The sequence below is a fragment of the Otolemur garnettii genome, unplaced genomic scaffold (assembly GCF_000181295.1).
Source record: "Otolemur garnettii isolate 467f Iridium unplaced genomic scaffold, OtoGar3 scaffold00032, whole genome shotgun sequence".
Classification (NCBI taxonomy): domain Eukaryota; kingdom Metazoa; phylum Chordata; class Mammalia; order Primates; family Galagidae; genus Otolemur; species Otolemur garnettii.
In genome coordinates, this window is record NW_003852427.1 from 18,087,007 (window position 1) to 18,101,843 (window position 14,837).

General features: G+C 43.2%; 1 protein-coding gene and 1 non-coding gene across 2 annotated transcripts in view; one reads left to right on the plus strand and one right to left on the minus strand.

Moving 5' to 3' along the window:
• Positions 1–1,588: 1,588 nt before the first annotated feature.
• LOC111725159 lies at positions 1,589–1,801 on the minus strand. Its single transcript, XR_002773291.1, has one exon. It is a non-coding gene; the product is annotated as a small nucleolar RNA U3 (small nucleolar RNA).
• Positions 1,802–5,406: 3,605 nt separating this feature from the next.
• HPS3 (HPS3, biogenesis of lysosomal organelles complex 2 subunit 1) overlaps positions 5,407–14,837 on the plus strand; it is a 41,860-nt gene continuing 32,429 nt past the window's right edge. Inside the window, exons 1-2 of the mRNA XM_023513000.1 lie at positions 5,407–5,691; positions 14,002–14,496. Coding sequence (XP_023368768.1) covers positions 5,475–5,691; positions 14,002–14,496 — 712 coding nt within the window. The 5' untranslated portion in view covers positions 5,407–5,474. The remainder of the gene's footprint in view (positions 5,692–14,001; positions 14,497–14,837) is intronic.

Here is a 14,837-nt window from a genome sequence, read left to right on the forward strand (position 1 = left end):
CTCCTCATCCCTCAGTTATATGCAGTTGAACTCTCCTCAACTACATGTAATTTGGCTGTAACACACCATGCTAAGTAGCCCACCATTGGGATGCCTTCTTCACCCGTCTTGGGTGCTGACTCCCCAGAGTAGGCTGTACCATCCCTTTCTGGATGCCCGTTCCATCCCACTTGGGATCTGACTTTTCTGCTTTTCACAGCCTCCTCTTCTCTCCAACACGTCGGTCTTACATTACTCTGCCCCACCTAATGGTTTTAAGACAAATTGGTGAGTACTGGAAAGAGAAGAGAAGGGAAGAGGAAGTGCCGTGCTTCTTAAAAAGGTCTCTGGCTGCTCTACTGAGAACAGACTATAGAGGGACGTGGTGGAGCAGGGAAACTAGTTAGGCAGCTTTTGCTTAGGCAAGAAATGAGGGTAACTTGGACTGGACGGTAGTAGTGAAATGGTGGAAAATAGATTCTGGATATATTCTAAAGGCAGAGTTGACAGGACTTGCTGATGGATGTGGATGTGGGGTGTGGTAGAGAAAGATGGGTCAGTGATATTCCTGGGCTCTTGGCCTAAGAGACTGGTGCTAATTACCTAGTTCAGGAAGATAAAAGGTAGAAGTTGTGGGTGAAGGATTGAGAAGTTCCTGTTTGGGAATCTGACATCTGAAAGTGACTGTTAGGCAGTGGAGATATTAAAGTGGCAGTTTGATATTCAAGGTCAGAGCTCAGGGGAGAAGCTGAAGACCTTACAGATTAAATTGGGGGGTATTAGCATTTAGATAATTTTTAAAGCTATGTGATTTGGTTGGTTTCACTGAAAGAGTAAATATAGATAGAACATGTCCAAGAACATCTAATTTTATTTTATTTATTTTTATTTCAAAATATTAAGGGTGTACAAATGTTTTGATTTCATGAATACTTTTCATAATCGTTAAGTTGGGGCTTTTAGTGTACACATCACCCAAATAATGTTCATTGTACTTGACATTGTATGTTGTATATGTATTGGATATAAAAAGGGTAATTTTTACCCTTTCCTGCTCTTCCTCCCCTTCTTGATTTCCAATGACCTTTACATGTCTTTGACTTCTGATTTTCAAGTTCAGAAAAAGGAGGGGTAAGATGCAACAAAGGAGATAAAAGAACAATCTGGAGAGTGGAATATCAGAAGCTAGTAAACAGAGCGATTCACAAAGCTGCCGAGGATTAAGAGGAGAGCATTAGTTTTGTGAAGCGGGAGATCTTAAGTCAAAGGCAAATGTGAGATCCCCTCTAAATGCAGCAAGATAGTAAAACAACAGGACTGGCCTGCCTGTGCCCCCAGAAGAGGAGGCTAGGGAAAAGGAAGAGATAAAGAGGGCTTTGGGGAGGTGCAGTTCGCTTTATACTCCCCCCAGTACTCTATCTGAGGGCTGGGGGCTACACAGCTCCATGCAGGGGCTTGATTTCCCCCAGATGCCTTGGACCTCTCTGCCAGCCCTGCTGGTGGTGCTTAGAGCCCAGGGAACCACTTCACCTGTTGCTCTGAAAAAGGCACATTTTTAGAAAGCACACTCATACCACCAACCTAATTTTTTTCTTTTTTTTTCCTTTTTACCACTCAGACTATGCTCTGTCCCTCTTACTCCTTCAGAGGAGGAGGAGGAGGATCATGAGTGGGAAGTGGCACTTGTAGCAAAACACACCAAGAGCTAGCTTCCCACTCAGGGAGAACCCTGCGCCTCCCCTCGTGGGTTCCTGTGCTCTGCACATTCAGAGAAGCTTCTCTAGTAATAGGCTGTAGACAGCATCCCTGAAAGTATAGACTTCCACCAACCTAATCTTAAAAAAAAAATCTTTCAGGGACTCTTTTTTTTTGTCCCTTTAGCAAAGACAATGGAGCCGACTACTCAAATAGCGGTCAGCTACCTTTTGGGAATTCCTACACTCTATCCCTGTTTTGTTTTTGTGACTTTTCTAAAAATTGCTCTGAGGATATATAGTAATAAAAAACTAGAAGTAAATGACATTTTGTGAATGACTTTCTCAATGTACTCTATAAAATCAGTGTAGCTTTCCTGAGGTGTCTCACAGATGGGACTAGAAATCAGTGCTCCAAGGATCCAGAATCATTCTTTTCTAGGCTGGTTGAGTAGAGCTTCCTGTCCGTTTTTGGAGAATCTATCTCCAGCAGTGGTGGAACCAAGAAGAAACTACAGGGAGCTTTTTACCCATGTAATCCCCCTATGTGTCCCCAGCAAATACAACTTAAAGCAGTCCTCAAAATAACCTTTTCTAATCAAAGTGCTATCCCTAAGCCTCTGTTACAGGCTAAATTGTGTTCCACATCCCAAATTCATATGTTGAAGCCCAACCCCTCAGTACCTTAGAATGTGATTGTGTATGGAGATAACTAAGGTGAAGTGAGTCCTTAAGGATGAACCTAATCTAATATGACTGGTGTCTTTACAAGAAGAGGCACCAGGGATGCACACGGAGGAAAGACCATGTGAGGTCCCAGTGAGAATATCACCACCTATCTGTAAGCCAGAGAGCCCTCAAAAAAAAAAAAAAAAAAAAATTCAGCCTCCAGAGCTATGAAAATAAAATGTTTAAGTCAGCCTGTCTGTGATATTTTGTTATGGCAGCCGTTGCAAACAAATACGGCCTCCTATAAGGAAACAAGAGTACTCCACTGCCTCCCCTTCATTTCTAACGGGAATACAAGTGAGCAGCTCCTGTTCACAGCTCTTGATAAGACAAGGAAACCAAACACACCCCCACCCCTTGGGTAGCTTGACTCTTCACAGAGACTCTTAGATGAGCCAGGTGCAGGAACTGTCATAAGGGAGAAGAGGCTGACTCTAGAAAAAATTGGGATTCCAGGCTCTGAGCAAATTTCACTTCTTCCTTCAAAATGGACTTTTTGGTGCAGGTGAGATTACATTAAATTCAATATCCAAGTCATTCTTCAAGGAGAAAATTAATCCAAAAAAGGAAAATACAGCAGGTATTTGTGGAAAGGAAGCAGGGGTGTTCTATCTAGAACAAATGAGTTGTGGACTGTTAGTCTGTTTTCTGTAGGAGGCTTCTGTGATTTCTGCAGCCCTAGTTACTGATTGGAGCTACCTCCTTGTTCACTTCTCTGTCTCACTGAGTATGGTGAACTGTTGTCTCCCAGAGTCCCTATTCATTGGCCGAAGGAAGGCTATTATTTAAGGGTACTCTATTCACCTGAAGAGCATAGGAAATGGAGACAAGTTTCTCTTGAATTGCATCTAATTTCAAAACTCTTGAAATAAAAGGCTCAGAAGGGTGACTAAACTGGAAATTGGAGTAAAATGTTCTCTTTTCACTATGTCTTTGTGTGCTGAAATAAAACAGCATCCCCCAATCCATACTTACATGTGTATATTTTCTAAAGGAATTATAAACGGTTACTATTGATACCGGAATTTTGCTCTTCAGTAGGTTCTTGGTCTCAGTGATTTGAAGAATGAATCCGTGAACAACAGATCAGTGGTAAGACAGGATTTATTTACAGAAAAGAATACAGAAGCGCCAGAGCTCCTGGCAGAGAGAGAAAACTCGAGTCAGGAGAGAAAAGTGTTCTCTCTCCCTCTCGGTTCTCTGTCTGTCTGTAGGCTCTTTGTCTAGGGGTCTATATAGTCACATGGGGCCCTTGCTAGTTTAGCGGGCTAGATAGTTGCATTTAGTTTAGCATGTCTGGAACATCATGTCTGGGACATTGTGTTTGGGCTATGTCTGGCCCTTGGTACTTACATTTAGCCTGTCTGGGACATCTGTCTGTCTGGAACAACATGTTACATGTAGCGCATCTGGGGCATCTGTCTGTCTAGAACAACATGTTACATTTAGCATGTCTGGGACATCTCTCTGGGTTGCAAATGAACGGCTACAATTCCTTTTAGTCCCAGGCCTAGGAAATGGGAACCCCCTGCCCACCCTCCAGCCTACTGGTTCTGCGCTTACTGCCACCACACCAACATTGCCAAGGCGGAGGCAGCTGGTTGGCACTTCCCAGCTGCACAAGCTGTCTGGGATATCACTTGTCCTATATCACTATAGTACCTACTTCGTCTAAATGTGTCAAAGAAAAAAAAAAAGGTGAGCTGTATAATCATGAGGTTCATTTTGAGATGTTGATACAGGACAAGTGGCATCCCAGTCAGCTAGTGGAGCTGGGGGGCGTGGACCTGCTGCCTCTGCCGTGGTTATGTTGGTGCAGTGGCAGCAAGTAGCGGAACCAGCAGGCTGGAGGGTGGGCAGGGGGCTCCATTTCCTAGGCCTGAGAAGGAAAGGGACTGTAGCCATTCATTTGTGACCCAGACATGTTCCAGACATGTCCCAGACAGGATGTCCCAGACACGCTAAATGTAACTACCAAGTCCTGCTAAATGTAACTAAGGAGGGCCAGACATGTCCCAGATGTTGTTCCCAGGGCCCTATGCGACAATATATGCCCCTAGACAAAGAGCCCACAGGCAGAGAGGGAGAGAGAGCACTTTTGTAGTCTGACTCGAGTTTTCTCTCTGCCAGGAGCTCTGGCACTTCTATATTCTTTTTTGGGAATAAATCTTACCACTGATCTGTGGTCCACGGATTCATTCTTTGAATCACCAAGACCAAGAACTTACTGAAGAGCAAAATTATCACTGAGGCCAAGAACCTACTGAAGAGCAAAATTCTGGTATCAATGTCAGGAATAGATCACATGTAGTATGTAGGCTACAGAGCGGTCTTAGGAGTACTGGACTGAGGACCAGGATTTCCCTCCTAGTCCTTCTTTTCTGGGGGCTAAAACTAATGTCAAATGCCTACTAGATAACGTCTGCTATTGTTTCATCCAACAAATATCTTTTTGCCAAGCAAGTTCAAGGTGTTGCTCTTTCCAACTAAATCATTCTACAATTTTCAGTATTTTCGAGCAACTCTTCCGGTGTGTTTAGCCCCGAGTTGAGCCGCGTCCATTTCAGTTTTTGGAGCCCCATTCTCCAAAGCTCATAGGCTACCAGGAAGAGTAGTGCCCCCGAAGCATGGTACAAGATAGCAGGGGATCAAACGTTAAAACATACTCAAGCACCAAAACATCCTGTCTGGCGCAAAGCAGTAAATAACGTGAAAAGATAAAGGGACATAGCAATACCGGCACGCGCCGAGCGCCGAGCGGTAACGGGTTCTGTGGGGCAGAGCCGAGGATAAGAGGCCAAGAGCCCCGCCCGGCATAAGCACGGGCGGGGCGGGGCGGGGGATCGAGAGTGTGTGGAGGAGGGGGCGGGGCGGGGCGGGGCCAGGCAGGCGTGAGCACCCTACACCGCCCACCGCGGCTGGCGGCGGCCTCTTTAAGAAGCGGAGCCGCAGGCGGGGCCGGCTGGCGTTCACATGACTGGGCTCCGCAGACTCGCGAGCGGAAGTCCTCGGCGGCAGGCACCCGGACTTTGGGTGCCCCGCGGGGCGGGTGGCCCACAGCCGGCAGCCAGGATGGTGCAGCTGTACAACCTGCACCCGTTCGGATCGCAGCAGGTGGTGCCCTGCAAGCTGGAACCCGAGCGTTTCTGCGGAGGAGGCCGCGACGCGCTTTTCGTGGCGGCGGGCTGCAAGGTGGAGGCGTTCGCTGTGGCGGGCCAGGAGCTGTGCCAGCCGAGATGCTCCTTCTCCACTCTGGGCCGAGTGTTGCGCATGGCTTACAGCGAGGCGGGTGAGTAAGCCGGGAGGGCCAGGGAGCCACGGCCCCCCGGCTCGGGGCCTCCTCCCTAGTGGACCGAGTGTCCTTGCTGCTGCTGTAACTGGGGAAGGGGCTTCGTGCATCCCGGAACTTGCCGAGTGGTCTGGTTGGGTCTGGCCACTGATTACTTAAGGTGCGCTGAGCGGTGCTGGTGGCTCGGCAACCAAAGGCGTGAGCCTGCTTCTTGCGGGGCGGGTCGCTGAATGCTCCTCCTCATTCTTAGTCCTTGCTGGAAAGACCTGTAGCTGGATTCCATTCATTCTAGACCAAAAAAAAAACCAAAATAACAGGACACGGACACAGACACAACTCTGGTAGTATAGAAAATGTCAAAACACATATAAAAGTAGAAGTAAGGGAGAACTGTATCCTGAACCCCAACATTCTCCCAGCTTTAACAGTTTACCTCCACTCGTGACCAGTTTTTGGTGTTTTTTTTTTTTTTTTAATTTGTTGAGAAAGAGTTTCTCTAGGATGCAGTCGGGTCATCATAGCACACTGCAGTCGCAGACTCCTGGGTTCAAGAGATCATCCTGCCTCAGCCTCCCAACGAATAGTTGGGACTCGTGGCTCCTGCCACCGCGCCGGCTGATTTTTCTATTTTTTGTAGAGGCAGAGTCTTCGTTTTCTACACAGGCTGGTCTCAAATGATCCTCCCACCTAAGCCTTCCAAAGTGTTAGGATTACAAGACCCAGTCCTTTTACGTCTATATCTCCATCTATTTCTAGTAGATGCTCACATTAGATCCTGCTTTTTAAATATACAGTATGTAATTAGAACTCCGGTCTTAGACCCCAGACCCCTTCTTAGCTGTAGGAGCAGTCACTATGCTTTTCCACCAGAAATGTGAAGTAGCACCGGGGTACTTTGTAGGTGTATCCCTGTTCTAGACATTTAAAGATAAATGTTTTTCAGATTACAAAAAAATTCACTCTAGGGTTCTTTTAACTATCTATAACACTTAATTTTGACCTGTACTTTAAAAGAGGGGTGTAAAGTGCTGTATTTGATCTGGAAAAGTTGATGGCTCAGGAAGAACAGAACTTGAACGTGAAGGATTGGAAATTTGCATCTAATCCCTATGCTGCAGCTGATTCAGTGTGAGTTTATAGAAACCGTTGGGTCTCAGTTTCTGTTTAAAAAGGAAAGTAAGTTGAATTACTTTATCAGTAATTTCTGGACATTGGACTTTTGTGGATGATTTAAGAACTGTGGAGTAACCGTGGGGTCATTTTGTCAGGTAAAGATATATGTTAGGCAAGCCTTGTTTTAGTATGTTTTGCTTTATTGCATTTGGCAAATAAATTGTGTCTTTTTACACGTTGCAGTTTTGTGGCAACTTTACATTGAACAAGTTTATCAGTGACATTTTTCTTGCAGCATTTGCTCACCTCATGTCTCTGTCACATTTTGTTAATACCTTTAGTATTTCAAACTTTTTAATTATTATATCTGTTATGGTGATTTGTGATCAATGATCTTTGATATTACTATTATAATTGTTTGGGGGTCTCAAGAACCACATCCATGTATGACCTGGAACTTAATCATTAAAATGTTGAGTATGTTTTAACTGCTCCACTGGTGAGTAGTTTCCCATTTATCTATCTCTCTCTCTCTCTCTCCCCTCCTCCCCTTCCACCTGCCTCCCCCCCCTCTTTCTCTCCCTTCCTCCCTCCCTTTCTCCCCCTCACTCTCCCTCTCTTTCTCCCTCTCTCTCCTTCTCTCCTGGGGCTTCCCTATTCCCTGAGACACAACAGTATTGAAATAAGGCCACTTAATAATCCTATAGTGGCCTCTTAGTGTTCGAGTGAAAGGAAGAGTTGCAGATCTCTCACTTTAAATCAAAACCTAGAAAGATTACGCTTATTGAGGAAGCTTATTGTGGAAAGCTGAAATAGGCTGAAAAAAGCTAGGCCTCTTGCACAAAACACTTAGCCAAGTCACGAGTACAAAGGAACATTTCTTGAAATTTGAAGTGCTACTCCATTGAACACATGAATGACACAAAAGTGAAGCAGCCTTATTGCTGATGTGGAGAAAGTTTTAGTGGTCTAGATAGAAGATCAGACCAGGCACAATATTCTCTTAAACCAAAGTCTAATCCAGAGTAAGGCCCTGACTCTCTTCAGTTCTTTGAAGACTAAGAGAGGTGAAGAACCTGCGGAAGAAAAGTTTGAAGCCAGCAGAGGTTGGCTCTGGAAAAATGCAAGGTGAAGCAGAAAGTTGAAACTGCAACAAGTGATCCAGAGGATCTAGCTAAGATCAATGAAGGTGACTACACTAAGTTTTCAGTTGCGCCCATATAGCCTTCTATTGGAAGAAGATGGCATCTAGAATTTTCATATGTAGAAAGGAGAAGTCAATGCCTGGTTTTAAAAGTTCAAAGGACAGGCTGAATCTTGTTAGGGACTAATGCAGCTGGTGACTTTAAATTGAAGCTAGTGGTTATTTACCATTCCAAAAATCCTAGTGCCCTTAAAAATTATGCTAAATCTACTCTGCCCGTGCTCTGTAAGTGGAAGCAGGGGTGATAGCATGCCTGTTTACAGCATGGTTTTCTGAATATTTTCAGCCCATTGTTGAGACAGCTCAGAAAAAGCTGTTCCTTTCCAAATGTTACTGCTCATTGACAATGTACTTGGTCACCCAAGAGCTCTGATGGAGATGTATAAGTAGATGACTTGTTTTAAGCTTGCTAACATAGCATCCATTCTGTAGCCCATAGATCAAGGAGTAATCCTGACTTCTAAGTCTTGCTATTTAAAATGTACAGGTTGTAAGGCTATATACTGCCACAGATAGTGATTTCCTCTGATGGATCTGGGCAAAATACATTGTAAACATTCTGGAAAGGATTCGCCATCCTAGATGCCATTAAAAACATTTGTGTTCCATGGGAGGTCAAACAACAGTGTGACAGGAGTTTCGAAGAAGTTGATTCCGATCCTCATGGATAACTTTGAGGCGGTCAAGGCTTCAGTGGAGGAACTAACTGCAGATATGATGGAAATAGCAAGAGAACTAGAAGTGGATCCTGAAGATAGGACCGAATTGCTGCAATCTCATGATAAAACTTGAGTAGTTGCAGAATTGCATCTTAGGGATGAACAGAGAAAGTGGCTTCAAAGAAACTGGTGAAGATAGTATGAAAGTTGTTGAAATTCAACAAAGAGGCTCGGCGCCTGTGGCTCAAGCGGCTAAGGCACCAGCCACATACACCTGAGCTGGCAGGTTCGAATCCAGTCCAGGCCCACCAATCAATGATGGCTGCAACCAAAAAATAGCCAGGTGTTGTGGCAGGTGCCTGTAGTCCCAGCTACTTGGGAGGCAGAGGCAGGAGACTCACTTGAGCCCAGGAGTTGGAGGTTGCTGTGAGCCGTGATGCCACGGCACTCTACCCAGGGGGACAGCTTAAGGCTCTGTCTTAAAAAAAAAAAAAAAAGAAAAAGAAAGAAATTCAACAAAGAATTTAAAATATTGCTTAAGTTTGGTAAAGCAGTGGCAGGGTTTGAGAGGATTGACTTCCGTTTTGAGAATTGTTCTGTGAGTAAAATGCCGTCAGATAGCATCACGTGCAAAATGCCATCAGATAGCATCACTTGCTGCCCAGAAGTCTTTTGGAAAGGAGTCAATTGATGTGGCACTTTGTTGTCTCATTTTAAGAAATTACTACAACCACCCTAACCTTCAGCAAACACCACCCTTACTAGTCAGCATCCTTCATCAAGGCAAGACCTACCCCCAGCAAAAGGGTGATGACTCACTGAAGAATCAGATGATTGTTACCCTTTTTCAGCAATGAGGTTTTTTTTGTTTGTTTGTTTGTTTTAGAGACAGTCTGACTTTATCACTCTCAGTAAAAGGTAGAATGCCATGGCGGCGTACAGTTCACAGCAACCTCCAGCTCTTGGCCCTAGACGATTCTCTCGCCTCAGCCTCCCAGGAGCTGGGACTACAGGTGTCCGCCACAACGCCCAGCTGGTTTTGTTTTTTTTTTTTTTTAATTGCAGTTTAGCTGGCATCAGGTTTGAACCTGCCACCCTCGGTATATGGGGCCAGCGCCTTACTCACTGAGCCACAGGCGCCGCCAGCAATGAGGTATTTTTTAATTAAGATACATACCTTGAATTTTTTTTTAGACATTATAGTATCACACAAGTAGTAGACCACAGTGTAGTATAAACATAACTCTTATGTGCTCTGAGAAAACAAAATGTGTTACTCTTTACTGCATTATTTACTTTCTGTTGTCACCATTATTTATCAAAGGGGAAAAGAAAAACCCTTAACACCAGACATTGGATCCCGTTAGCTTTCTGAGCACCTTACTTTGTTGTCATTGTTTTTTCTTTTTGTCTGATAACATCAGCAGGGTCCTGCACTGGTTCACAGACCTGTTTGAAAACCACACATTAGGTCTGTAAATTCCTTTTCAACGGGAAGATTCTGCTTCTGGTTTTTCTTATAAAATCCATTGTAAATGGTAATGCCTTTTACAATATTGGTAGATTTCTCTATCCCTCCCCTTTTAGAAATAGGAGTTCTTGCCTTTGAGTTCTGTTGAGTGGCAAATTTACCAGTTTCAGCTTGTACATGAATGCAGGAAAGAGAGACACGAGGAGATGGACACACACACAGACCATGTTTACATGATTTGCCCCATTCTTCCAAAGGCTTGTTTGCTCTAGAATTTTAAGCGGCAGGCATTACATAAACCTCTAGCTTTCTTGCTGTCAGCAGTGATGATTCCTGAAATCCAGAGATGGCTACTACCTGTACATAAGAATCACCTGGGAAACATTAGAAAAGTCCCCATGCCTAGGTCATACGCTCATAGACACAGTATGTTCCCCTGGATTGAGGCCAGCCTTGGGATGAGTTAAATGTTTAGCCAAAATTGAGAACCATTGGTCTAGAGCTACACTGGGTGCAGTGTACATGCCAGGAGTAGCATGGTAACCTCAGTGAGGCTTAGAAGAACAAAGAAGGTTTTATAATCCGCTTGGCTGCCTTAAAGCTCAGGAGTCATGTGGGTTGTTGGCCTTAGCCTAATGGATCATATAGTTCAAGGGTAACTTTCAGTACAGCATTTGGACTTCAGCCCCTGGGTACAGCTTCTATTAATCCTCACATAATTGAACACAAATAGGGCTAACTCCCGGCTATGCTGATGTTCAGATGACTTGTTTCCCACTTCTCAGCTTTCCCTTTGGTCCCCTTCCTCTCATTCACAGTAACTGGAGCATGGGGATTCCTGCTCTCAATGCTCAGTGTCGTCCTCTGTAACAGATCTCCCCCTGTCAAAAGTGGAATCATATAGCAGACGTTTATGTTTACTATAAATGCTTTGCAAACAAAACAACCAAACATCGCATGTGCTCACTTATAAGTGGTAGCTAAGCAGTGAGTATGTGTGGTCATTCAGAGTGATGTAATGAATGTTAGAGACTCAAAAGGAGGAAGAGAGGGGTTGAGGATGAAAACTTCCTCTTTGAGTACAGTGTACACTATTGAGGTCACAGGTACACCGAAAGCTTAGATTTCTTCCCTTAGACAATTCATCAGTGTAACAAAAATCCATTTGTACCCCCTAAATGTATTGAAAATAAAATTTTAAAAAGTATTTTATAAAGGAAGAAAAGGGCTTTGTAGGTCTTTTACCCAAGCCGGAAATATTTTCAGGATCTTTTTGTTTGTTTATTTGTTTGTTGTTTTTTTGAAACTTGAGTCTCAAGATGTTGCCCTGGGTAGAGTGCTGTGGTGTCATAGCTCACAGCAACCTCCAACTCTTGGGCTTAAGTGATTCTCTTGCCTCAACCTCCCAAGTAGCTGGGACTACAGGCGCTCGCCACAGCATCTGGCTATTTTTTGGTTGCATTTGTCATTGTTGTTTGGCGGGCCTGGGCTGGATTCAAACCCACCACCTCCGGTGTATGTGGCTAGCGCCCTAACTGCTTGAGCTTCAGGCACTGAGCCCAGGGTTTGTTTGTTTGTTTGTTTTGTCTTGTTTTTAAATAAAATTTTAAAAAGTATTTTATAAAGGAAAAAAAGTCTTTCACCCAAGCACAAAATATTTTCAGGGTTTTATTTGTTTTTTAAATCATTCAGCTAAAAAGTATTTTTTTTTATAAACTTTGAGGTTAGAGGACAAAGTAGGTAGGGCTTCAAAACCCACTACAGATTTTCCAAGAAGGAAAAGATACATATCTGGCTGCGTAACAATCATGTAAAAAGAGAGAGATGCCATAAGCATAGGGTGACCAGATTTTAACATTTGTAAAGCGGGACAATATGGGGGGGGGGGCAGGGCCTGACAACAATGCAAACTTTGATAAGCAGTTCTCGATAATAACTTCTCAACAATTATTTGTTATTATTACAATTTAACATTATAAAATTAACAAAAATAATATAAAACTCATATTCTGGCGAAATAGCCAAATGGCAGCCGAAAACCGTATGTTCCCTTCCTGTTCTCCTGCCCGTTCGTGCATTCTTTCCAAAAATCAGGACTTTTTAAAAATGCTGTGGCACAAATTGTTAAAAAGCGGGACGTCTGGTCACCCTACATAAGCAAAGTCAAAATCGAACAGTAGACTACCAAAAACTGTTTATATTATGCATGACCAACAGAGGGTTAATATCCCTTTAACTCAAAGAACTATAATTGCTTGATTTGAAAATCAAATCAACAACCTAATAAAAAGCGAACAATTTGCAGAAGAGAAACTAGACATAGCTAATAAGCATAGGAAAAGATGGCTGGCTTTGTAAGTAGTCAGGGAAATCTAAATTATAAGAACTGTCAGAGCCTGTGTTGTCCCCATCAGGTAGAGCCAGTTCTAGGTGAAGATCTGGGTAAACAGGTACGTTCAAACAGCGCCACTGGCAACATGTATTTCTGTTGTCTGATTGTGGTAGTTATCTGGCAATCTTTATTAAAATTTAAAAGGCATCTGCCATTGGGCCCAGCATTCTCACTTTTGGAAATCTATGCCATTAAAACAGATACCCCCATAAATAAATGGTTAGGTATAGACCTATTTATTACAATATGAAGCAAAGTGGCAAAAAAAAAAAAAAAGCTATAAATAATTGATTATCAATTGGGGAATTGTTGAGTAAATTATGGTACTTACATATATGCTCTTTTACAGATATTAGAAAGGATATTAGACTCCACATAGCAATCTGGACGAGAAGATTTATTGATAATTTTAAAAAGTAGCAGATTGTTAAATATATTTAGTGGGATTCCATTTGGTAAAAAAAAAAAAAAAAAGGCAAGAGAATACCACTCTGCGATCTTTGTTTATGTGAGAGGAAGAGGTAGAAGGCCCACACCAGGCAGTGTGTCAACATTGGGCCCTCAGGGCTAGGGCTCCAGCGGGGAGGTCATTATGCTTTTCATTTCGTCTCTCTTTACCACTTCACTGTTTTGACTTCTCAGAATTAATATATGTTACTTGTATAAGTTGAGAAAGCTCACACTTGTAATCCTCACACTCTGGAGGCTGAGGCGGGTGGATTGCCTGAGCTCACTGGTTCAAGACCAGCCTGAGCAAGAGTGAGACCCATCTCTAAAAAATAGCCAGTCATTGTGGCGGGCGCCTATAGTCCAGGCTACCTAGGAGGCTGAGGCAAGAGAATCACTTAAGCCCAAGAGTCTGAGGTTGCTATGGGCTGTGACCCCACAGCACTCTACCTAAAGGGTGGCAAATTGAGACTCTGTCTCAAAAAAAAACCCCAGAAACCAATAAAAGAAGAAAGCTCACACAATCAACAAATAAGGGAGAATTAATTTGGATTTACATTTTATTTCATATTTCCAGCTTTGTCTTATTTTCCAGAGTTGTGACTTTTGTGGAAAGAAGGGTTAGAGTATAAGTTCCATTAATCTCAGAATTCCTTAATTTATACTTCATTCCAGGGTCACCCTAATACTGCTGAACTCTTTGTCAGTTGAGCTTTGTTGGAGCTGTAGATTTAGAGCTGCAGTAAACGCTTAGAGCTAATATAAGGAATAAAATGTAAAATTTCTAGGTGACATGGATAATTAAGCCACTAAAATGGAGAGATGGGAGGAGATTGTATTTCAGAACTCGATGCCTAAGGTTGGTTAAAAATACAACTAAGATTTTCTTACTTTAGAGTTTTGTTCTATTGAGTCTTTCATTCAACCGTTTGTGGTAGAATTCACGAATAGCTTGATTTCATGGCAGTGAGGTAAGGCGCTGTGTTTCCAATTACAGATTCTAAGTATACTCTTATTTCCTTAGGAGACTATTTGGTAGCAATTGAAGAGAAAAACAAAGCTACATTTCTACGGGCGTATGTGAACTGGAGAAGTAAAAGGACAGAGAACGCCCGCGTGTGTATTCGAATGGTTGGTCATGATGTGGAGGCATCTTTCAGGGAAACCTTCAGAGACCAGATGTCTATTGTTGAAATGCCGCTTTCTGAGGCCCCCCTGTGCATTTCCTGTTGCCCTGTGAAAGGAGACCTCCTTGTCGGCTGCACAAATAAGTTAGTCTTATTCAGTTTGAAGCGTCATACCATCGATGAGGAGTTCTCCCTGTTGGACTTCGAACGCTCTTTAATTATACACATAGATAATATCATGCCTGTCGAAATTTCTTATTGTGTTGGACATGTTGGTGTCATGTCAGACTTGGAAGTCTTAATCCTAAAACTGGAGTCAGACGCTAAAATTGCAGAAAGAGTTAACCACCATTCTCGTAAGGCCAGCAATCCAGTGAAACAGACAGAAAAAGGTAAGTGATGAATTCAACTTGCTTTCTTCTTTTAGGTCTAGAGAAAGCCTTCACCTTTGGGGATCTCTGGAGGGCGCTGGTCTATGTGGTGTCAAACCACGTTATTTATAGCACGGGTGTCCAACCTTTTTTCTTGTCTGCCGCACCTTGGAAGAATAAGAGTTGTCTTGGGCCACACATTTAACACACAAACACCAATGAAAGCTGATCAGCTAAATAAAAAGGTGGGCCTTGTGTCTTATATCAGACACCCCTGATTTATAGATTTAGTTATTCCTGTTACATGCGGTTTGGGTTCATGATCTGGCTGTCCATATCTTTTTTTTTTTTTTTTTGAGACA